Source organism: Oncorhynchus tshawytscha, linkage group LG17 (genome assembly GCF_018296145.1).
Source record: "Oncorhynchus tshawytscha isolate Ot180627B linkage group LG17, Otsh_v2.0, whole genome shotgun sequence".
In the NCBI taxonomy this organism is placed as follows: Eukaryota; Metazoa; Chordata; class Actinopteri; order Salmoniformes; family Salmonidae; genus Oncorhynchus; species Oncorhynchus tshawytscha.
The window spans coordinates 4,927,224-4,952,012 of record NC_056445.1 but is presented as its reverse complement, the minus strand read 5'-3'; the positions used below and the strand labels follow the sequence as shown (position 1 = coordinate 4,952,012).

The following is a 24,789-nucleotide window of genomic DNA, read 5'->3' as shown; positions in this document are numbered from 1 at the left end:
GTTCTTCGTTAATTGGTAAACAATAGGATGACTCCCCCTTATTTGTCCCCCGCTGTCTTTCTCACAGATGGTGTCTCTCTTTCCTCCTCTGTGTTTTTCCAATAACCCTGCCGTAACAGATTTCTCACCCTCTCGCTGCGGGCCACTGTTTGGACAACTGGAGAACTCTTCACAACAAATTGCCCTGACCCCCAATCATTTGCCAGACAGGCTCGCCCCCACTGAGGTTGATCTCACCCCCCTACCAATGGTCATTTGGCAGGTCAACTCCTCCCACACCCCCTCCAGATCTAGAGGTCTTTATAAACCGCGGGCGTAGTGGCCAGTTGGACATCCATCTATACTCCTTCTCAGTGTAGCCGTTCCACGGGACAGAAGCGCACCAATAGAGGCTCGCCGCCTATTTAACCCATACCAGAGCAGATATCGCCGCGTTTACCGCAAAGGGAATATCGTTATTCAGTATAGTATACAAGGGATACCAGCTACAGAAATGAGTACCGCATGTCTGATCGTCAAACAGACGCCCTTCGTTGTTGCTCCGCGCCCGGTAGGGATGGACCCTCGTCCGCAGACAAATGACAGGTAAGCGCTCCAAATAAGATCACAGAATATTCCAGGAATAATATATAGCACTTTTGATGGTGATATCATGTAATAATGTCTTTATTTAATAAGTGTAGATCTATATTGACGCGTAAAATGTGCTTTATTATGGCACCACCCAATAGCCTTTTCAGTCATTTTCCAAAAGGAGTCTATTATTTTACATTGAATACTATTATTTTTATGTGGAGGCAATACTATTATCTAACTTAAGCTTGTACAGTAGGGTGAATTCATACCAGCATGCACATGTAATTATTCAGAGCACGTTTTCCTTCCACATCCCTTAGTATGTTAATGATCTCTGTTTGATTGACACTACAACCATCCTGCACGGTCTTTCTCTCTGCAGATATGATTCACTATGGAGACCTTGGCTCACAACCAAGAAGGATATGCAAAGGGAATGCCAGAGAAGCATACAGTCATGTGTAAGTTTATATTAGCCCTAATAATAAGCTCCTGTCTGGTCTTTTCTGTTGTGTTGCAGTTCTTTATTAGGTTTGTTCAATATGGGCTACTTAGCCCACCTCAAATGTAGGTCACCAGTTTTATAAACAGGAAAATAGGAAAGTCGAGAAAAGCAGTGAAAGCATTTAATTTCACATAGAATGTAAGATAGTGCCTGTGTATTTGTGTATGATGTTGATTGAAGTGAGAGAGGAGCTGCAGGATAGCATTTAAGGCAGTGTCCAGGGCCAGGCAGGAGACAGTCAGACAGTCCTGTAGAGGAATGGAGGGAGAGAGGGAGGGCAGTATTACCATTAGCAGCACTGTTGCAGAGCAGAAGGTGTGAGTGCTTAGCGTTTTCCTGTCACTGAGCCAATCAACTGAGGCTCAGAGGGTGAGAAGGCATGTCTGTTGCACCCTGTCAGACTGACCCGCAGCACCATATGGCCCTACTGACTGGATGCGTCCCAAATGGCACCCTATTCCCTATTTAGTGCATTTCTTTTGACCAGGGCCCATAGGGCTCTGGTCAGAAAGTAGTTCACTATATCTGAAATAGGGTGCCACTTGGGATGCAACCTGGCTCTATCCTGAGCTGAGCTGGCCCCACACCTCACACCGACACCGAAGGCGACAGCCAGAGAGTAGTGCCCTCCAGATATCCTACTAGCTTAGCACTTTCCTGCTGTTTTCCAGAAAAACACTAAACTGGACACCTCAGGGAGGGTTGTCATGATAGAGCGAGAGGGAGAGAGAAGTTCAGGTACTTCACACACATTACACATTACTGCACCCAACTCCAGGTACTTCACACACATTACACTTTACTGCACCCAACTCCAGCTGGCAGTAACTTGTGTGGTGTGGTTGGCGCTGGTGTTGGGTTTTGCTAGGACAGGATGTCAGGTCAAGATAGGTGTTTGTGGATTTGTGTTTCTATCTGGCAGTATGGTGAACTAATGCAGGACAGGAGGAGGTCTAGGTGGTGGTTATGATAGCAGGGCATTTGGTGTTTGTGGATTTGTGTTTTGACCTGACAGTGCGGTAGATTAACGCCTCTGTGTATTTACAGCCTTACTCCAGACCTACAGACTCCACCCCTGCAGCTCCAGGTCTCTTCCCATTCAATGGGAAGTCCCAGTCCTTCCAGCACCCTGTCAGGTCAGTACCAAGTCCCAATAGGCTACACTCCTGCTCCATTTTAGTTTTAATGTGTCGATACAGACAATATATCTGTATCATTTAGGGCCAAATTATAATTTGAGATATATACGTTATTAATATCTCATTCTCACCACAGCATGATTTACTTGAAAGTCAAGAATTGCCTTTGCGGATCTCAAGTTAGGATTTGGCCTTTAGTACGTGTCTGTTTTCAGTCTGAAGCCATTCCAAGGGTTCGATGTGTTAACATTTCTTGATTCCCTCTACCACTTCGGTCTACTTGTGTGTGTTTTAATTCTCAGACTAATGGGAAAGGTATCCGTTTTGTTAACGTTTCTTAATTCTTCCCACCACCGCAGACTTTTCTGGCCCAAGTCCAAGTCGTTTGACTACCTGTACAGCGACGGAGAGGCTCTCCTGAGGAACTTCCCTGTCCAGGCCACCATCAGCTTCTACGAGGAGTCAGACAGCGAGGATGACGAGGAGGACGAGGAGTGGGAAGAAGAAATGTACAGCGAGGAAAAGGAGTACCTCAAGCGTCAGTCCCACTACACCAGCTACAACTGAAGTCTAGAGGGTTTCCATTTGGAACAGATGGAACATGGTGATATTCCATAATATCTCTTTGTGGTACCACAGAAAATGATGTCTGGAAGGAGACACCTCTGGCGAGACACCTCTGGTGAGACACCTGGAAGAACCTATATAACTGGAGCTGTCTTCACAGTCAGAATCCATTCTTATTCTATGAATGGAATAACCACTGTCAGTCAGAGTCATAGACTTGTCCTACAGGAGCACAGAACGATCCAACAAACCATTTATGTCACATATTCAGTAGTACACAGCATGCCGAGCACAGAGAAGGGATTGTAATGTCTTAAGTATTCTAGATTGTTTATCTTACCTCCATGAAAGCAAAGAAGCCTAAGTTAAATGTGAATTGTGGAGCCTGTTTCAACTGGTATCTTGTATTGCCACTATGTTGGCATAGGCTCTGTCAAGCAAAGAGTTACATGTATTTCTGTAGCAATACATAGTAATGGAAAGTTGCAAAAAGTAATGTATGCAGTCTTGCTCTAGTACCATATATTAGTCTTCCTCTGGGGCAGTGGAATGTATGCAAGGGATTGTATAACTACATACATTAAATCCCACATTGGGATAGTTTATCTCAGGGTCTGTACCTTGTTTGTGTATAAAAAAAGTATCTATTTGCGTTTTATTTACATATCTAATTTATGATGTACAATTGTATATAGATACATACAGTATATGTTTATATATTTCCTATTTTTCAACTTTTTTGTATATTGTCCATCGAAAACACTGTCTAAACAACAGCGGTTAAAATAAAAACCTATTTTGGGAAAAGCAGATTATTTCATCTTGTTATTTTCCTATTGATTACATGATCAGAGAGAAAAACATTGTTTATGCTCAAAATGGCACCCTAATCCCTTTATAGTGCACTACTTTTGACCAGGGCTCATAGGGCTCTATTCAAAAGTAGTCCACTATAGAATAGTGTGCCATTTGGAGCACACACATTATCACTGCAAGTCTTCTGCTGTTGTTGTGAGGGGGATCAGATTCTACTCTCCGTTTTCCCCCTGTTATCTCTCCTCTCCTTTGATCTGTCTATATCTGCTAGTTCTGTGGGACTGGGAAGAGTGGAAGTTCACTACAGTCTCAGAAGAAAAGGGTCTAAAAGGGCTCTTCAGCTGTCCCCATAGCAGAACCCTTTTTGGTTCCAGGACGAACCCTTTATAAAACCCTTTCCAAAGAGGATTCCACATGGAACCCAACATAGTTCTACCTGGAACCAAAAAGGGTTCTCTTATGTAGACAACTGAAGAACCTTTTTGGAACCCTTTTTTCTAAGAGTGTAGTACACTATATAGGGTGTCATTTGGGACACATTTCTCTTCAGTGTCTCAGGTCGAGGTTGAACTGGTGGAAATCAGAAAGAGGGCATCCAGGGTTGTGGTCAGAGATTAGGCTCTCTGGGGGTCACAGTTCACCGGACGCATTTGCTGTTGTCAGTTTTACCGCTTAAGGCCTGACGTGTCACATGACAACCCCTAGCCTCGTCGAAAACAAGGTTTCCCTAATCGGAAAGACTGGTGAAGTATATGGCAGAAAGAAGCTACAAAGGGGTGGAAACCAGTGACGCCTCGCAACATGTCAAACCAATCAAATACCTTGCTTGGGCAGAGCTCAAAAGGTGCTCACTACACTGAAAATTAAGCTTCTTAAATGGTTCTTCCTCAGCTCTTAAGTGTGAGGTTCTTGACATGGCATCTATGGTTCTTCAGAATTCTTAAAGGTTCTTGAAATATACAGTGGGGAGAACAAGTATTTGATACACTACTGATTTTGCAGGTTTTCCTACTTACAAAGCATGTAGAGGTCTGTAATTTTTATCATAGGTACACTTCAACTGTGAGAGACGGAATCTAAAACAAAAATCCAGAAAATCCCATTGTATGATTTTTAAGTAATTAATTTGCATTTTATTGCATGACATAAGTATTTGATACATCAGAAAAGCAGAACTTAATATTTGGTACAGAAACCTTTGTTTGCAATTACAGAGATCATACGTTTCCTGTAGTTATTGACCAGGTTTGCACACACTGCAGCAGGGATTTTGGCCCACTCATCCATACAGACCATCTCCAGATCCTGCAGGTTTCGGGACTGTGGTTGGGCAATACGGACTTTCAGCTCCCTCCAAAGATTTTCTATTGGGTTCAGGTCTGGAGACTGGTAGGCCACTCCAGGACCTTGAGATGCTTCTTACGGAGCCACTCCTTATTTGCCCTGGCTGTGTGTTTCGGGTCATTGTCATGCTGGAAGACCCAGCCACGACCCATCTTCAATGCTCTTACTGAGGGAAGGAGGTTGTTGGCCAAGATCTCACGAATTATGTTTCCACCTCCATGCTTCACGGTTGGGATGGTGTTCTTGGGGTTGTACTCATCCTTCTTCTTCCTCCAAAAAGGGCGAGTGGAGTTTAGACCAAAAGGCTCTATTTTGGTCTCATCAGACTACATGACCTTCTCCTATTCCTCCTCTGGATCATCCAGATGGTCATTGGCAAAATTCAGACGGGCCTGGACATGTGCTGGTTTGAGCAGGGGGACCTTGCGTGCGCTGTAGGATTTTAATCCATGACGGCGTAGTGTGTTACTAATGGTTTTCTTTGAGACTGTGGTCCCAGCTCTCTTCAGGTCATTGACCAGGTCCTGCTGTGTAGTTCTGGGCTGATCCCTCACCTTCCTCATGATCATTGATGCCCCACGAGGTGGGATCTTGCATGTAGCCCCAGACCGCGGGTGATTGACCGTCATCTTGAACTTCTTCCATTTTCTAATAATTGCACCAACAGTTGTTGCCTTCTCACCAAGCTGCTTGCCTATTGTCCTGTAGCCCATCCCAGCCTTGTGCAGGTCTACAATATTATCCCTGATGTCCTTACACAGCTCTCTGGTCTTGGCCATTGTGGAGAGGTTGGAGTCTGTTTGATTGAGTGTGTGGACAGGTGTCTTTTATACAGGTAATGAGTTCAAACAGGTGCAGTTAACACAGGTAATGAGTGGAGAACAGGAGGGCTTCTTAAAGAAAGACTTACAGGTCTGTGAGAGCCGGAATTCTTACTGGTTGGTAGGTGATCAAATACTTATTGTCACACCCTGACCATGGTTTGCTTTGTATGTTTCTATGTTTTGGTTGGTCAGGGTGTGATTGGGCATTCTATGTTGGATGTCTTGTTTGTCTATTTCTATGTCTGGCCTGATATAGTTCTCAATCAGAGGCAGGTGTTAGTCATTGTCTCTGATTGGGAACCATATTTAGGTAGCCTGGTTTCACTGTGTTTGTGGGTGATTGTTCCTGTCTCTGTGGTTGCACCAGATAGGACTGTTTTGAGTTTTCACATTTCTTGTTTTGTTAGTTATTTCATGTATAGTTGTCTTTATTAAAAACATGAATAACCACCACGCTGCATTTTGGTCCGCCTCTCCTTCAGATGAAGAAAACCGTTACACTTATGTCATGCAATAAAATGTAAATGAATTACTTCAAAATCATACAATGTGATTTTCTGGATTTTTGTTTTAGATTCCGTCTCTCACAGTTGAAGTGTACCTATGATAAAAAATTACAGACCTCTACATGCTTTGTAAGTAGGAAAACCTGCAAAATCCGCAGTGTATCAAATACTTGTTCTCCCCACTGTATGTAATCCTGCAGATGTGTCTCTTTCACAGCAAATTGGCCAGTGTTAACTAGTGTTGATTTTACCGTGTAACATTCCAAGTGTTGATTCAGGAGGTAAATTAAGACTAAAGAGTTCAATTAACATTCTGTGGTGTAAAATAATCAGTGTTGGTGTTAATAACCAGAGTTGAACCAAAACCACGCCCATCATTATCAGTATTTCTCAGCATGCTCTGTTGCAGGTTGATTTTTAGAATAGTTTGTTTCAATATATATATATTGTATATAATATATGTTTTTACATGTGCATTGACCAATCAAATCAAATAGATTAATATAGCCCTTCGTACATCAGCTGATATCTCAAAGTGCTTTACAGAAACCCAAGTGTAGAGCAATGCAGGTGTAGAAGCACAGTGGCTAGGAAACTCCCTAGAAAGGCCAAAACCTAGGAAGAAACCTAGAGCGGAACCAGGCTATGAGGGGTGGCCAGTCCTCTTCTGGCTGTGCTGGGTGGAGATTATAACAGAACATGGCCATGATGTTCAAATGTTCATAAATGACCAGCATGGTCAAATAATAATAATCACAGTAGTTGTCGAGGGTGGAGCAAGTCAGCACCTCAGGAGTAAATGTCAGGTGGCTTTTCATAGCCGATCATTCAGAGTATCTCTACCGCTCCTGCTGTCTCTAGAGAGTTGAAAACAGCGGGTCTGGGACCTTATACTACTCAAATATAAATAACATACATTTTTCTAAACTATTCCAATCTGTTACCTGGATTTATTGCCCCCGTTACTGAAATAGTTGTTCCAGTTTAGATATTCTCATATCTTAGTCTTCCCAGCCCTGGCAGTCATTCTGAATGCAACAGGTGACTAAAAATTCAAAATGTTGGATTTCTCCACTCAGGCTGGATTCCAATAGGAATTACACATCACTTTGCAAAAAGCATAATGTGCTTTTCAGGACTGGTGTGGCCTGTAAACTATGATTTATTTGAGGCCACTGTATAAAACTAAGTCCTAAAAAAAGAATGCCTTATAAAATATGTATATTTTTAAATAATAAAATTGGAATGCCAAGTAAAATTGAGTGAATAAAACTATCATGTCTCTGTCACTAGCAAACACAGTCATGGGTGGTACTGGTAACTCTAATATTCACTCAAAAGGCACCCTGGGACGTATGCGAATAAGGCTTAAAACCTTATAGCAGTGCTATTCAAATCCGGTCCTGGAGGGCCGAAACATTTCTGGTTTTGGATTTTTGTATGGTTCTTCAAAGAACCATCCCATTTATGGTTCTTCAGAGACCCTAAAATGGTTGCCCTTTGGCATTGCTCTCAAGAACCTTATTTGGTCCCAACTTGCACCCTTACTTTTAAGAATGTAGATTAGTGTCGTAGCAGCCACAGTGTGTGAGGATGGCCGGGCGTCCCTTTTAGGGGCATGTGCGGGAGGGTTCTTGAAATATAACATACAGGATTTAAAAATAAATACAAGCCTCTGTAAGCCAGTGGGCCATTCTAGCTGTTTCGGCTAATACAAAATAGATTTTTCATAACGATGTAATCTAACAAAATGTGTAAAAAGTCAAGGGGTCTGAATACTTTCCCAATGCACTATATATAATGAAGGTAGAATAATTACTTTTTGAATAACATTTATTATCATTTTCAGCATCATGCAAGACAAATGATTTTGTTTACCAAAATAATCTATTATTCATTAAACAATTATCATCTTGTCACCATCTCTTTTGAAGCCTACAGCTGAGCTATTAAAAGGCCTATAACTAGGGTTCCTTTTTTACGTTTTCGACCGTTCAATTGAACGGAAACGGTGCTGTACTGAACGACCTGTTGAAAAACGGGGAGGGGTTGTGGGTTGGGGAACGCTGTCAGCATGGCCACTGTCCTTTAAATAAGTCACTCGTTGCTTCAAGCCACACCTTGCCACCGCCACCAAACGAGAGCAAACGTACCTCAAAGTTTGTTCAAGAATGTGCAACAACGGTTTGGGGAAACGTGTCGTTCAGTACAAACTGTTCCGCAACATAGTAAACGTTAAATCGAACTGAACGCACCTATAAAAAGCCAACTGCGTGGAAAATGAAAGGGGGAATTCTGGGAGGTGAAGTATTTTGGTGTAAGGTGTGGTTTAGAGCAGGCGGCGGTGCTTTCCAGAAGGCTTTCATAAATACCCTGAACAAGAGTGAAAGCACGGATAAACAGCAAAACATTGATTGGTTAAACACACACATCATATTCTACCAGCCCCACACAAGACGAATTAGATGAAGCTGGGGGCGCTTTTTTTCAACAACTCCATCACCCGAATGTCTCCATATTCATAGAGGGTTGTCTCCCAATTCCTAGGAGTCATTTCATTGGACAAGGCCGGGGATTCCTCTTCTGCCATTGCATGGGCGATATTTCGGTCATAGTGTGGTACTGTCTCATGTGGTGGGGTTCTCACTTATTAGAAAGGTAAGTGCTATTCCGAATCATTGGGACTTCCACTCCCTATACCCTAACCCTAATGTTAACCCCCACCCTTACCCTAACCCTAGAATTAACCATAATCCTTACCAGTTAGGGTGAACCTCATCAGATTTCAAATTCAATGGGGTGACGTCAGAGTTGTACATCCCACGGATCCCGTATAGCAATGACGCGGATGGATATTGAAAGCCCTTTGCTGTAGCTGGAGAGTGGAAGGTAGGGTTTCTTCTTCGGTTAATTTCTAAAGTAGTTATGTTATAGACGGACACTTATGAGGGACAGTGTTTAATTTGAGTAGGCTAGAGAAAAACACATTTTATGATCAGAGATCGTCGTATAATTGTAGAGAGAGAGAATGAGAGTAAAGCGACAGCCAGACAGTCAGCAATGGTCTGCCTTTCCAGAAAAATGACTGTAACTCAACAAGGGTCTTTATAAAGGTTTCATTTTATATTATGGCAGCAAGAGCAGAGGGATCTTTGGCTAAGGTCACGACAATCACACATTTTTCAAATCATTTTTTTTCTTCAAATGTCATTCTTTAGATTATTTACATTCTTGTTGAATATTATATCACCATATTTTTCCCTTTAAGTGTAATTTCAAATAGGGCATGAAATTATTCTTTCAAAATATATCCCCCCCTCATTTTACACGGTAGCCTACTATTTGAGATTGTGGATGTGCAAACTGAGGCCGGGGTGTGCTTGTAAGGGCTTGCCTTGCAAGCATCTGTGTTGTTGGTCTACAGGAGGCTGGAGAGAGTTGATGTATAGGGCTCGTTTATCTGTATGGCAGATGGTTCGCGCGATCTACCGTGCGTGCTGCTTGCGCTCATATATCTCCGTTTTCTACAGCAGATTACATTTTAATATTCCATCTCCACACGCGCCTTCTCGAAATGATTTAATTTTGGCAGCATCCAGGATGGGGTTGGGGGGGGCTACGTTGCCTCTCACGCGACTCCTAGGCTACAACATGGTGATCAATTTATAAAGCATATACATCCCTATTATAGAGAGCATGTTCCTCCACCATGCATTATTGAAACTCGGTGTCTTTGCCAGAAAGACATGCAAGAACCATTTTATGGGTGGGCTACTGTATGACATCATGCCCAGCGCCCTGATTTAAGTAGATATACAGCTGGACCCATCATGGATTGAAGAGGTGGAGGTGGAGGGGGATGACATTCCTAAAAAGCAACTGTTCGCAATCGCAAACATTTTATCATGAGGCATTTGCAACGTTATTATTTCTCAATACAATACTTTATGATTTTGTAAGGCATGGAATATCAAGATCATAGTAGTAGCCTGTTGTTATTTTATCATAAACATTGGGAAAATGGCTGAATTTCTTATTGCATTTTATCAGGGTACACTGCGGCCTGACTTTGTGCTCCTCTTTCCTCTTCTCTCCTCCCACAGGTTAGAAAGTCTTGGTCTGAGTAGCAGGGTGGTAGGATGGCGGAAGGTAAGAACATAGCATGGCCTGCTCCTCTGGATCTCCTATGGCTAATCTGTTCATTGTAACAACTGTATTATAACCTGTATCATAACAGTGTTAGAACTGTACTATAACTATACTAAAACAGTATTGCATTATTGTATATGGGGTTTGTATATGTACAGTGCAGTCAGAAAGTTTTCAGACCCCTAGACTTCTTCCACATTTTGTTACGTTACAGCCTTGTTCTAAAATGGATTACATTTGTTTTTTCCCTCTTCAATCTACACACAATACCCCATAATGATGAAGCAAAAACACGTCAACAGTGAAGAGGCGACTCCGGGATGCTGGCCTTCTAGGCAGAGTTGCAAAGAAAAAGCAATATCTCAGACTGGACAATAAAGAGAAAAGATTAAGATGGGAAAAAGAACACAGACACTGGACAGAGGAACTCTGTCTTGGAGGCCAGCATCCCAGAGTCGCCTCTTCACTGTTGACGTTGAGACTGGTGTTTTGTGGGTACTATTTAATGAAGCTGCCAGTTGAGGACTTGTGAAGCATCTGTTTCTCAAACTAGACACTCTAATGTACTTGTCCTCTTGCTCAGTTGTGCACTGGGGCCTCCCACTCCTCTTTCTATTCTGGTTAGAGCCAGTTTGCACTGTTCTACATAGCATTGTACCAGATCTTCAATTTCTTGGCAATTTCTCTAATGGAACAGCCTTCATTTCTCAGAAAGAGAATAGACTGATGAGTTTCAGAAGAAAGTTATTTGTTTCTGGCCATTTTGAGCCTGTAATCGAACCCATAAATGCTGACGCTCCAGATGCTCAACTAGTCTAAAGAAGGCCAGTTTTATTGCTTCTTTAATCAGAACAAACATTTTCCGCTGTGCTAACATAATTGCAAAAGGGTTTTCTAATGACCAATTAGCCTTTTAAAATGATAAACTTGGATTAGCTAACACAACGTGCCATTGGAACAAAGGAGTGATGGTTGCTGATAATTGGCCTCTGTACACCTATGTAGATATTCCATAAAAAATCAGCCGTTTCCAGCTACAATAGTCATTTACAACATTGACAATGTCAACACTGTATTTCTGATCAATTTAATGTTATTTTAATGGCAAAAAATGTGCTTTTCTTTCAAAAACAAGGACATTTCTAAGTGCCCCCAAACTTTTGAACGGTAGTGTAAGTATTCAGTCCCTTTACTCAGTACTTTATTGAAGCACCTTTAGCAGCGATTACAGCCATGAGTCGTTTTGTTATGACGCTACAAGCTTGGCACACCTGCATTTGGGGAGTTTCTCCCATTCTTCTCTGCAGATCCTCTCAAGCTCTGTCAGGTTGGATGGGGAGCGTCGCTGCACAGCTATTTTCAGGTCTTTCCAGAGATGGTCGATCGGGTTCAAGTCCAGGCTCTGGCGGGGCCACTCAAGGACATTCAGAGACTTGTCCCAAAGCCACTCCTGCGTTGTCTTGGCTGTGTGCTTAGGGTCGTTGACCTGTTGGAAGGTGAATCTTCGCCCCAGTCTGAGGTCCTGAGCGCTCTGGAGCAGGTTTTCATCAAGGATCTCTCTGTACTTTGCTCTGTTCATCTTTCCCTTGATCCTGACTAGTCTCCCAGTCCCTGCCGCTGAAAAACATCCCCACAGCATGATGCTGCCACCACCGTACTTCAGTATAGTGATGGCGGCAGGTTTCCTCCAGACGTGACACTTGGCATTCAGGCCAAAGAGTTTAATCTTGGTTTCATCAGATCCGAGAATCTTGTTTTTCATGGTCTGAGAGACTTTAGGTGCCTTTTGGCAAACCAAGCAGGCTGTCATGGGCCTTTTAGGGCTTCCGTCTGGCCACTCTACCATAAAGGCCTGATTGGTGGAGTGCTGCAGAGATGGTTGTCCTTCTGGAATGTTCTCCCATCTCCACAAGGGGAACTCTGGAGCTCTGTCAGAGTTGGCATCAGGTTATTGGTCACCTCACTGACAAAGGGCCTTCTCCCCCAATTATTCAGTTTGGCTGGGTGGCCAGCTCTAGGAAGAGTCTTGGTGGTTCCAAACTTCTTCCATTTAAGAATGATGGAGGCCACTGTGTTCTTGGGCACCTTCAATACTGCAGACATTTTTTGGTACCCTTCCCCAGATCTGTGCCTAAACACAATCCTGTCTCGGAGGTCTACCGACAATTTCTTTGACCTCATGGCTTGGTTTTTGCTCTGACAATGCACTGTCAACTGTGGGACCTTATATAGACATGTGTGTGCCTTTGCAAATAATGTCCAATCAATTGAATTTACCACAGTTGGACTCCAATCAAGTTGTAGAAACATCTCAAGGATGATTCAGGGAAACAGGATGCACCTGAACTAAATTTTGAGTCTCATAGCAAAGGGTCTGAATACTTATGTAAATAAGGAAAAATGTCAATTGTTAAAATATCTAAAAAAAACATTTTTCACTTTGTCATTATAGAGTATTGTGTGTAGATTGATGAGCATTTAAAAAAAAAAATCAATTTTAGATTAAGTATGTAATTTAACAAAATGTGGGAAATTGAAGGGGTCTGAATACTTTCCGAATGCGTTGTATCAGTTGTTCTCTCTGTGCCTCCCAAATGGCACCCTAGCCCCTGTATAGTGCTCTACTTTTGACCAAGCCCTATAGGGAATGGGTTGCCGTTTGGGACACAGCCTCTGACTGCTCCCCATTGGAAAGGGAACACTGTGTGTGTGTGTGTGTGTGTGTGTGTGTGTGTGTGTGTGTGTGTGTGTGTGTGTGTGTGTGTGTGTGTGTGTGTGTGTGTGTGTGTGTGTGTATTCAACAGAATGTGTGAATACATAAGAATAGATAACCAAGGTCAACCAGCCACAGGTCACCTTCTCAAAGCTGCAGCTCTCCTCCACGCAGAGGGAGTGTGTGTGTTTGAGTGTGTGTTTGTGTCATGCTCTTTCATGTTCTCCTCGCTGTGAGTCAGTTGCATTCCTAGATGGGAAGGATGCTCACAAACACACACACGCTCACTCTCCAATCTTTCTCTTTGTAGCGTTCCTAGATGAGAAGGATGCTCACACTCTCCTCAAGCGCTTCCCCCGAGCCAACAGTTTCCTGGAGGAGTTCAGACAGGGTAACATCGAACGGGAGTGTGTGGAGGAGAGCTGCAGCTTCGAGGAGGCCAATGAAGTGTTCGAGAACAAAGAGAGAACAGTAAATTATATCACACTCCTCTTTAGATACACAGATTAATTGATTACTGGGCTGAATCATTGAGTTCTGGTTATTGAGTTTTGGTTATACATGTATGTGCCCATACAGTATGTGTGTTATAACACACGTCTCTCCTCTCCTCGTCTTCCCCCTCTCTCCTCACTTCTGTCCTCTTCTGTCCTCTTTTCTGTCCTCTCTACTCCTCTTCTACACCGTCTCCTCTTCTCCTCCCCTTTCCTCGCAGTTTGACGGTTATTGTCATGAATCTGAGCAAATAATTACATTTGAAGTCAGAAGTTTTACATACACCTTAGCCAAATACATTTAAACTCAGTTTTTCGCAATTCCTGACATTTAATCCTAGTACAAATAAGTTGGATGAATTTTGGCCCATTCCTCCTGACAGAGCTGGTGTAACTGAGTCAGGTTTGTAGGCCTCCTTGCTAACACACGCTTTTTCAGTTCTGCCCACAACCTTTCTATGGGATTGAGGTCAGGGCTTTGTGATGGCCACTCCAATACCTTGACTTTGATGTCCTTAAGCCATTTTGCCACAACTTTGGAAGTATGCTTGGGGTCATTGTCCATTTGGAAGACCCATTTGCGACCCGGCTTTAACTTCCTGACTGATGTCTTGAGATGTTGCTTAAATATATCCACATCATTTTCCTGCTTCATGATGCCATCTATTTTGTAAGTGCACCAGTCCCTCCTGCAGCAAAGCACCCCCACAACATGATGCTGCCACCCCCGTGCTTCACGGTTGGGATGGTGTTCTTCAGCTTGCAAGCCTCCCCCTTTTTGCTCCAAACATAATGATGGTCAAAATGGCCAAACAGTGCTGTTTTTGTTTCATTAGACCAGAGGACATTTCTCCAAAAAGTACGATCTTAGTCCCCATGTGCAGTTGCAAACCGCAGTCTGGCTTTTTCGTGGAGGTTTTGGAGCAGTGGCTTCTTCCTTACTGAGCAGACTTTCAGGTTATGTTGATGTGGGACTTGTTTTACTGTAGATATAGATACTTTTGTACCTGTTTCCTCCAGCATCTTCACAAGGTCCTTTGCTGTTGTTCTGGGATTGATTTGCACTTTTCGCACCAAAGTACGTTCATCTCTAGGAGACAGAGTGCGTTTTCTTCCTGAGCGGTATGACGGCTGCGTTGTCCCATGGTGTTTATACTTGCGTACTATTGTTTGTACAGATGAACGTGGTACCTTCAGGCATTTGGAGATTGCTTCCAAGGATGAACCAGACTTGTGGAGGTCTACAATTGGTCTTTGCTGATTTCTTTTGATTTTCCCATGATGTCAAGCAAAGAGGCACTGAGTTTGAAGGTAGGCCTTGAAATACATCCACAGGTACACCTCCAATTGACTAAAATTATGTCAATTAGCCCATCAGAAGCTTCTAAAGCCAGGACATCATTTTCTGGAATTTTCCAAGCAGTTTAAAGGCACAGTCAACTTAGTGTATGTCAACTTCTGACCCACTGGAAATGTGACCCACTGGAAATTATGTCCTAACCGACTTGCCAAAACTATAGTTTGTTAAACAGAAATTTGTGGAGTGGTTGAAAAACGAGTTTTAATGTCTCCAACCTAAGTGTATGTAAACTTCCCACTTCAACTGTATTATTTCTTAACTGTTTCCACAGCCTTTCTTTAGTTTGCTCAACTATTTGGTCCAACTGTTAAGTGATCAAATAATTATTGTTGGCACAAACTTAACTCCAATACAGTACCAGCAGCGTATGTGATGAGTCAAAAGAGACGAGTGCAAAAAGGGTACATTTAGAATTCCGGGTAGTTATTGGTTAACTATTTAACTAACAACTTATTGGTTCACAGAATTCCATTCTTCCAGCTACGCCACCATGTCTGTGTCAATAACTGATTTCACTTCTATATACCTCTTCTCACAGGACTAGTATTACTGTGGAACATCGGTTATGTAATTATTACCCCAGCATGTCTGTTGTTAGAGTGGATGAGTCAGACAGGACTTGTGTTACTGTAGAACATCGGTTATGTAATCATTACCACAGCATGTCTGTTTTTCCAGTGGATGATTCAGACAGGACTAGTATAACTATAGAACATTGGTTATGTAATTATTACCCCATTTTGCCTTTTTTTCCAGTGGATGATTCAGACAGGACTGGTATTACTATAGAACATCGGTTATGTAATTTTACCACAGCATGTCTTTTTTTCCAGTGGATGATTCAGACAGGACTAGTGTTACTATAGAACATCGGTTATGTAATTATTACCCCAGCATGTTTGTTTTTCCAGTGGATGATTCAGACAGGACTAGTATTACTATAGAACATTGGTTATGTAATTATTTCCCCAGCATGTCTGTTTTTCCAGTGGATGATTCAGACAGGACTAGTGTTACTATAGAACATCGGTTATGTAATTATTACCCCAGCATGTTTGTTTTTCCAGTGGATGATTCAGACAGGACTAGTATTACTATAGAACATTGGTTATGTAATTATTTCCCCAGCATGTCTGTTTTACCAGTTGATGATTCAGACAGGACTAGTGTTACTATAGAACATCGGTTATGTAATTATTTCCCCAGCATGTATTTTTTTCCTGTGTATGATTCGTACAGGACTGTTATTACTATATTAAATCGGTTATGTAATTATTACCCCATTATGTCTGTTTTTCCAGTGGATGATTCAGACAGGACTAGTGTTACTATAGAACATCGGTTATGTAATTATTACCCCAGCATGTCTGTTTTTCCAGTGGATGATTCGTACAGGACTACTATTACTATAGAACATCGGTTATGTAATTATTTCCCCAGCATGTCTGTTTTTCCAGTGGATGATTCAGACAGGACTAGTATTACTATAGAACATTGGTTATGTAATTATTACCCCAGCATGTCTGTTTTTCCAGTGGATGATTCAGACAGGACTAGTATTACTATAGAACATCGGTTATGTAATTATTACCCCAGCATGTCTGTTTTTACAGTGGATGAGTCAGATAGGACTAGTGTTACTATAGAACATCGGTTAGGTAATTATTACCCCATCATGTCTGTTTTTCCAGTGGATGATTCAGATAGGACTAGTGTTACTATAGAACATCAGTTATGTAATTATTACCCCAGCATGTTTGTTTTTCCAGTGGATGATTCAGACAGGACTAGTATTACTATAGAACATTGGTTATGTAATTATTTCCCCAGCATGTCTGTTTTTCCAGTGGATGATTCAGACAGGACTAGTATTACTATAGAACATTGGTTATGTAATTATTACCCCAGCATGTCTGTTTTTCCAGTGGATGATTCAGACAGGACTAGTATTACTATAGAACATCGGTTATGTAATTATTACCCCAGCATGTCTGTTTTTACAGTGGATGAGTCAGATAGGACTAGTGTTACTATAGAACATCGGTTAGGTAATTATTACCCCAGCATGTCTGTTTTTCCAGTGGATGATTCAGATAGGACTAGTGTTACTATAGAACATCGGTTATGTAATTATTACCCCAGCATGTTTGTTTTTCCAGTGGATGATTCAGACAGGACTAGTATTACTATAGAACATTGGTTATGTAATTATTTCCCCAGCATGTCTGTTTTACCAGTTGATGATTCAGACAGGACTAGTGTTACTATAGAACATCGGTTATGTAATTATTTCCCCAGCATGTCTGTTTTACCAGTTGATGATTCAGACAGGACTAGTGTTACTATAGAACATCGGTTATGTAATTATTTCCCCAGCATGTATTTTTTTCCTGTGTATGATTCGTACAGGACTGTTATTACTATATTAAATCGGTTATGTAATTATTACCCCATTATGTCTGTTTTTCCAGTGGATGATTCAGACAGGACTAGTATTACTATAGAACATCGGTTATGTAATTATTACCCCAGCATGTCTGTTTTTCCAGTGGATGATTCAGACAGGACTAGTATTACAATCGAACATTGGTTATGTAATTATTATCCCAGCATGTTTATTTTTCCAGTGGATGATTCAGACAGGACTAGTATTACTATAGAACATTGGTTACCCCATTACACTGCTCAAAAAAATAAAGGGAACACTAAAATAACACATCCTAGATCTGAATGAATGACATTTTCTTATTAAATACTTTTTTCTTTACATAGTTGAATGTGCTGACAACAAAATCACACAAAAATGATCAATGGAAATCAAATTTATCAACCCATGGAGGTCTGGATTTGGAGTCACACTCAAAATTAAAGTGGAAAACCACACTACAGGCTGATCCAACTTTGATGTAATGTCGTTAAAACAAGTCAAAATGAGGCTCAGTAGTGTGTGTGGCCTCCACGTGCCTGTATGACCTCCCTACAACGCCTTGGCATGCTCCTGATGAGGTGGCGGATGGTCTCCTGAGGGATCTCCTCCCAGACCTGAACTAAAGCATCCGCCAACTCTTGGACAGTCTCTGGTGCAACGTGGCGTTGGTGGATGGAGTGAGACATGATGTCCCAGATGTGCTCAATTGGATTCAGGACTGGGGAACGGACAGGCCAGTCCATAGCATCAATGCCTTCCTCTTGCAGGAACTGCTGACACACTCCAGCCACATGAGGTCTAGCATTGTCTTGCATTAGGAGGAACCCAGGGCCAACCGCACCAGCATATGGTCTCACAAGGGGTCTGAGGATCTCATCTCGGTACCTAATGGCAGTCAGTCTACCTCTGGCGAGCACATGGAGGGTTGTGCGGCCCCCCAAAGAAATGCCACCCCACACCATGACTGACCCACCGCCAAACTGGTCATGCTGGAGGATGTTGCAGCCAGCAGAACGTTCTCCACGGCGTCTCCAGACTCTGTCACGTGCTCAGTATGAACCTGCTTTCATCTGTGAAGAACACAGGGCGCCAGTGGCGAATTTGCCAATCTTGGTGTTCTCTGGCAAATGCCAAACGTCCTGCACGGTGTTGGGCTGTAAGTACAACCCCCACCTGTGGACGTCAGGCCCTCATACCACCCTCATGGAGTCTGTTTCTGACCATTTGAGCAGACACATGCACATTTGTGGCCTGCTGGAGGTCATTTTGCAGGGCTCTGGCAGTGCTCCTCCTGCTCCTCCTTGCACAAAGGCGGAGGTAGCGGTCCTGCTGCTGGGTTGTTGCCCTCCTACGGCCTCCTCCACGTCTCCTGATGTACTGGCCTGTCTCCTGGTAGCGCCTCCATATTCTGGACACTACGCTGACAGACACATCAAACCTTCTTGCCACAGCTCGCATTGATGTGCCATCCTGGATGAGCTGCACTACCTGAGCCACTTGTGTGGGTTGTAGACTCCGTCTCATGCTACCACTAGAGTGAAAGCACTGCCAGCATTCAAAAGTGACCAAAACATCAGCCAGGAAGCATAGGAACTGAGAAGTGGTCTGTGGTTATCACCTGCAGAACCACTCCTTTATTGGGGGCTAATTGCCAATAATTTCCACCTGTTGTCTATTCCATTTGCACAACAGCATGTGAAATTTATTGTCAATCAGTGTTGCTTTCTAAGTGGACAGTTTGATTTCACAGAAGTGTGATTGACTTGGAGTTACATTGTGTTGTTTAAGTGTTCCCTTTGTTTTTTTAGCAGTGTACTATAGAACATCGGTTATGTAATTTTACCCCAGCATATCTGTTTTTCCAGTGGCTGATTTAGATAGGACTAGTGTTACTATAGAAATCGGTTATGTAATGGTTTTCCTCCTCTTCGTCTGAAGAGGAGAGGCGAGAAGGATCGGAGGACCAATATGCGGCGTGGTAAGTGTCCATGGTTGTTTATTAAACACATAAACTGAACACACTCTACAAAACAATAAACGTACCGTGAATAACGAAAACCGAAAACAGTACTGTGTGGTGTAAAACACAAACACGGAAACAATCACCCACAAACAAACAGTGAAACCCAGGCTACCTAAGTATGATTCTCAATCAGAGACAACTAACGACACCTGCCTCTGATTGAGAACCATAATAGGCCGAACACAGAAAAACAACCTAGACACACAAAACATAGAATGCCCACCCAACTCGCGTCCTGACCAACTAAAACAAACAATTAACACAATAACTAGGGTCAGAACGTGACAGGTTATGTAATTATTTCCCCAGCATGTCTGTTTTTCCAGTGGATGATTCAGACAGGACTAGTATTACTATAGAACATTGGTTATGTAATTATTACCCCAGCATGTCTGTTTTTCCAGTGGATGAATCAGACAGGACTAGTATTACTATAGAACATTGGTTATGTAATTATTACCCCAGCATGTCTGTTTTTCCAGTGGATGAATCAGACAGGACTAGTATTACTATAGAACATTGGTTATGTAATTATTACCCCAGCATGTCTGTTTTTCCAGTGGATGAATCAGACAGGACTAGTATTACTATAGAACATTGGTTATGTAATTATTACCCCAGCATGTTTGTTTTTCCAGTGGATGATTCGTACGGGATTAGTTTGACCAAACTGCCCCTGTAATTTTTTTTTTCCTTATTCAAAATTGACCGTGATGACGGATTTAAGATATTTGAAATGTTTATGGATTGCCTAGTATTGGCCTGATGGCTTTCAGTTTTGAGAAAGACCTAATGCATATCAATAAGAACCATGAACTGTAACCTATGCAGACATTTAAATACTTGACGTATTTGGCAATTTATCAATTCATTGGCACAATATCGTCCACTTCATCTTTTAAAAGAGAAGTTTGGCACCAGGAAAGTTGATATGTGACAAAGCTTATCATTCATTTGTAGGCTATGTGCATATCATTTTGTTTTAAGCGTACATTTTTTCCCATGTTTTTACCCAAACTGAGTGCAGCACCCGTTAAACTCTGTAATATCCCTCAAAACACAGGGATGACGATTTGCACTGGCTAAGTATTATCAGAGGACCTGGGAGTTTGCCGAAAAACAGTAGGTTTTTAGGGCTGGGGTAATAACGTTCCTGCCAAGTAAAAACAACTGACATGGCAGATTCGGACAGGACTAAAATTATGGATGTGGTGATTTGGGCTCGTGCACATAATTACATTACCTGAGCTCCCACAGTAAAACTTATCCCATCCCAATAGGGCTTTAAGGTTATACTTTGCACTTAAAATGTAAATCTCAGAGCTAAGGTATTTGTTTAAGTGCAATGTGTAGCCATACAGGTGAAATCAGTTATTGACACAGACATGGTGGTGTCGCAGGAAGATTGGAATTGGAACTTTTTTAAAGTTCAGGTAACACTGACCAAAAAGTTGAGTAAACAAAAAAAACACTTACTTAATAATATTTAGTTGAAACAATTGTTGTTGTTTTTTTACAGTGTAGATGGGCAAGCTGCAAAGTCTAAATTGACTATATCGTCAAAATTCATGAAAACAGAAATTCGCTTTTTGGTCTTAATAAATGCCAACCTGCCTCTACTCTCCACCAGATGGAGTTCTGGAAGACTCGCAGTGTGTACACGGTGAGCAGCCACGAGCAGACCAGGGACGGCCGTTCAGAGGGCCACCTCTACATGGTGGTTCCCCTGCTGGGCGTTGCTCTCCTCCTCCTCATCGCCCTCTTCCTCATCTGGAGGTGCCAGCTGCAGAAGGCCACACGGCGGCGGCCCGCCTACACCCAGAACCGCTACATGAACAACCGCAACACCCGCAGCCTGCCGCGCATCCTGGTCCACCGGGACACGCCATCCCACTCCGAGACCCCCTTATCCAGGCCCACGGTGGTGGTGAGTGGGGTGGAGAGAGTAGTAGCAGGAAGTGGAGGAGGGTCGCTGGTTTGCGCTGCAAACGTTCCCCAAGAACCTCACTCCCACCCTCAGAACACTCGCTCAGCCCTGTACGTCCAGGATCCGTCTGTGTCAGTAGCGTCGCGTCTCTCCGGTGCCACACCTCCTCCTTCCTATGAGGAGGTGACAGGACACCTGGAGAGCAGCAGCGACGAGGTGTCGGCGCCGTACAGCGACCCTCCGCCCAAATATGAGGAGATTGTCAAGGAGAAGTAAGCAGAGGGAGGGAGAGAGGGATGGAGGGAGGGAGGCTGGGCCGGGGGCCATACTGTCAGATCCATCCCTCCCTCCATTGTCCTTGTCTCTGGTCTGAGGGGCTGGCAAACTGCTAGCTATCCGTGGGAAAGAATGCACTGTGGTATCTAATATCTTGAAGCACTTGTTGTATCTATCGCTGACTGACTACTGTACAAGGTTTGGAACGACGATGATCTGTGCTACACTGTGTTTTCTTCTTGAGTTATCTATCTTGCCAATGCCTGGGGTTTGGCGGTCTGTTTTGATTTTGCGTTGTTGTTATGCATCAGTGTTTCTCACTGTACTCTGAATGTGGTGGTCATTGTTTACTAGTGTGTATGACTCTGCAGTGAAGCGCTATATCCATAATAACTGTATATTTATACTGTATACTTTTCCACCTTTCTCTCATCACACCAGCTGTAGCTAGTCACTTGGAGAAATACAATCGCTGCGTCTACACTGCCTTCCCCCCTAAACACTGAAGAAACGACACCTTTTCCCGGACACCCTGAGGCACCTTTAAATGTGTCAGCCATCCCAAATGGTGCCCTATTCCCTACATAGTGTACTCACTACTTTTGACCAGGGCCATTTGGGACGTGGTTGTGAGAGGAATGGAACATTGCCAAGTCACCCTCCATCCCCTGAGAGGAAGAGACTACTGTGTGGATGAAGGTAGTGAGGAAGTTTCCAAGCCCTCAGTAGTACTTCTTCCTCTCCAGAGTTGTGCCGTGACTCATGATAAAGGAGAGTTGATTTGCCAAATGTGCACTGCTGATTACGTGTACTGCTTTCTGAACACACAAAATGAAAAGAAAAAGTGTATTCTTCCATTTATTGAAAGTAGTATGGTTTAACAAACAGAAACAGTAGCCAGTGCTTGTGGACTATGGGACTATGGGACTATCTTATTATGAAGAGGATGCAGCCAGACACAGCGGATGAGTTGGGATCTTCAGTGTTTCTCCTCTTTGTCTGAATCCAACGCCAAGGCCGTCTTTCTCCACATACATCCTCTGGTCATGGAAGGGCCTTGAATTAAGAGGAAACGGATGCACTGCAAGTGTATGGTGGGAAGAACACGCATAGTATCTCAAAATGTCAATCAGGTATTTGAGTTTTTGGCTAATTAGAAAATAATTGAATGACCTGATAATTAATTTCAGTCCTTTATTACGCTTACCAGTAAATATACTATCTTACACACACAAACAAAGACACACAGGTACGCACGCAAGCACAAAGACACACACACACACACACACACACACACACACACACACACAGGTACGCACGAATGCACACACACACAAACACATACACACACGGGTACGCAGACACACACACACGTACGCATGCACGCACGCACACACACACACACACACACAGGTACGCACGAATGCACACACACACGCAGGCACGCACACACACACACACACACACACACACACACACACACACACACACACAGAGGAAGCACAATCAGTAGCTCTGACAACATTCCAGTCAACCCTCAGCCTATCCCTCTCAAAGCTGCAGAGTGAACTTTACAATGCTGGCTTCAGTACTGCTGTGCTATAACTGTTTACAATTACTACTTTTTAAAATCTTGTTTGAATAGATGCGTAAGAAATCTCTAGACTAGTGAGCCATGGTCGGGTATATCACCATCATGACTGCTGAATGGTACAAATGCTCTTCTTTTCTTTAGTCTCTTCTTGTTTTGTTGTTTACCTTTTGACTGCTTTTTCACTTGTGTCTCGTTTTGTTGGTGTTCAAACCTTGTTGAACCAGACATCCACCAACCAGGACATGCAACAGAAGTAGTGTTTCAGAATCAGCTCAGGTTGCCAGCAGTAACAGTCTCTATGTTATATACTAACCACTGCCAATGGCTGGACCAAATGGGATCACAAGATAACTCTGACTTGTACTGCAATACCTGGAGTACCTGTTTTTTACACAGGGGAGAGAGAAAAGGAGCGACCAAGGGCAGAGAGAGAGAGAGAGAGATAGGGTGCGGGAGATGCCCTCTGGCCTGTCTGGGGCCTTCTCCTCAAGGTTAGCAATGTAAGCGTCTGGCCTGGGCTTAGTCTGCTCTGCAGTTTTCCAAGGAAGGAGGGATGACAAAACACTAGGGCTTCTACAGGGAAGGGAAGGAGGGATGGACACAGGGCTACTGCAATGGTCCTTCCCTTTCTAGAGGAGCTAGATGCTGGCTGCTTCTGATGATGTGAGCACTGTCTGTCTGCTTCCGATGATGCGAGCGTTGTCTGTTTCTGTCTGCTGACTAGTTCCTAGTGTCCCCGGGCTCTCAAGGCTCTTTATACTGACATCTATTCTACAGTTTGTGCTGATTCATATTCATGGAATGAACAATGTGCGAGAGTGTGTGTGCGTGTATGTGTGTGTGAGATCCTGTATTTGTGCCCAAACTCTCCTTAAAAATTCACTTCACTAAAGATTGAAATACTCCAAAAAAACAATTGTTTATGTTCTTTACTATATCTATATATTCATGCATGTACATGTAAATATACAGTGTGTTCGGAAAGTATTCAGACACCTTGACTTTTTCCATATTTTATGTTACAGCCTTATTCTAAAATTGATTAAATACTGTTTTCCCCTCAGAAGTCTACACATAACAACCCATAATGACATGTTTTTAGAATATTTAGCAAATGTATAACCCTGCCCCCCAAAAAAACATACCTTATTTACATGAGTATTCAGACCCTTTGCAATGAGAATCGAAATAGAGCTCAGGTGCATCCTGCTTCTACTGATCATCCTTGAGATGTTTCTACAACTTGATTGGAATCCACCTGTGGTAAATTCAATTGATTGGACATGATTTGGAAAGGCACACACCTGTCTATATAAGGTCCCACAGTTGACAGTGCATGTCAGAGCAAAAACAAGCCATGAGGTTGAACAAATTGTCCGTAGAGATCCGAGACAGGATTATGTCGAGGCACAGATTTGGTGTTGGCGTACCAAAAAATGTCTGCAGTATTGAAGGTCCCCAAGAACACTGTGGCCTCCATCATTCTTAAATAGAACACGTTTGGAACCACCAAGACTCTGCCTAGAGCTGGCCGCCCAGCCAAACTGA

At 42.8% G+C, this 24,789-nt stretch overlaps 2 protein-coding genes across 4 annotated transcripts; both read left to right on the top strand.

The window, feature by feature from the left end:
- Positions 1-252: 252 nt before the first annotated feature.
- On the top strand, positions 253-3,587 carry ripply1 (ripply transcriptional repressor 1). The gene is made up of 4 exons (XM_024377508.2): positions 253-585; positions 959-1,037; positions 2,129-2,217; positions 2,580-3,587. The coding sequence occupies exons 1-4, from the start codon at positions 494-496 to the stop codon at positions 2,785-2,787; spliced, it is 468 nt and encodes a 155-aa protein (XP_024233276.1). The 5' UTR covers positions 253-493; the 3' UTR covers positions 2,788-3,587.
- A 5,134-nt stretch (positions 3,588-8,721) lies between these two features.
- LOC112216739 (transmembrane gamma-carboxyglutamic acid protein 3) lies at positions 8,722-22,947 on the top strand. 3 transcript variants are annotated; one of them, XM_042300041.1, is made up of 5 exons: positions 8,724-8,935; positions 9,041-9,166; positions 10,381-10,426; positions 13,450-13,610; positions 21,075-22,947. In XM_042300041.1, the coding sequence occupies exons 3-5, from the start codon at positions 10,417-10,419 to the stop codon at positions 21,645-21,647; spliced, it is 744 nt and encodes a 247-aa protein (XP_042155975.1). In that variant the 5' UTR covers positions 8,724-8,935; positions 9,041-9,166; positions 10,381-10,416; the 3' UTR covers positions 21,648-22,947. The 3 variants fall into 3 exon arrangements, with proteins under 3 accessions (XP_024232548.1, XP_042155975.1, XP_024232547.1); XM_024376780.2 differs by lacking the exon at positions 9,041-9,166 and having other exon boundaries at positions 8,722-8,935; XM_024376779.2 differs by lacking the exon at positions 8,724-8,935 and having other exon boundaries at positions 8,959-9,166.
- The last annotated feature ends 1,842 nt before the right edge of the window (positions 22,948-24,789 follow it).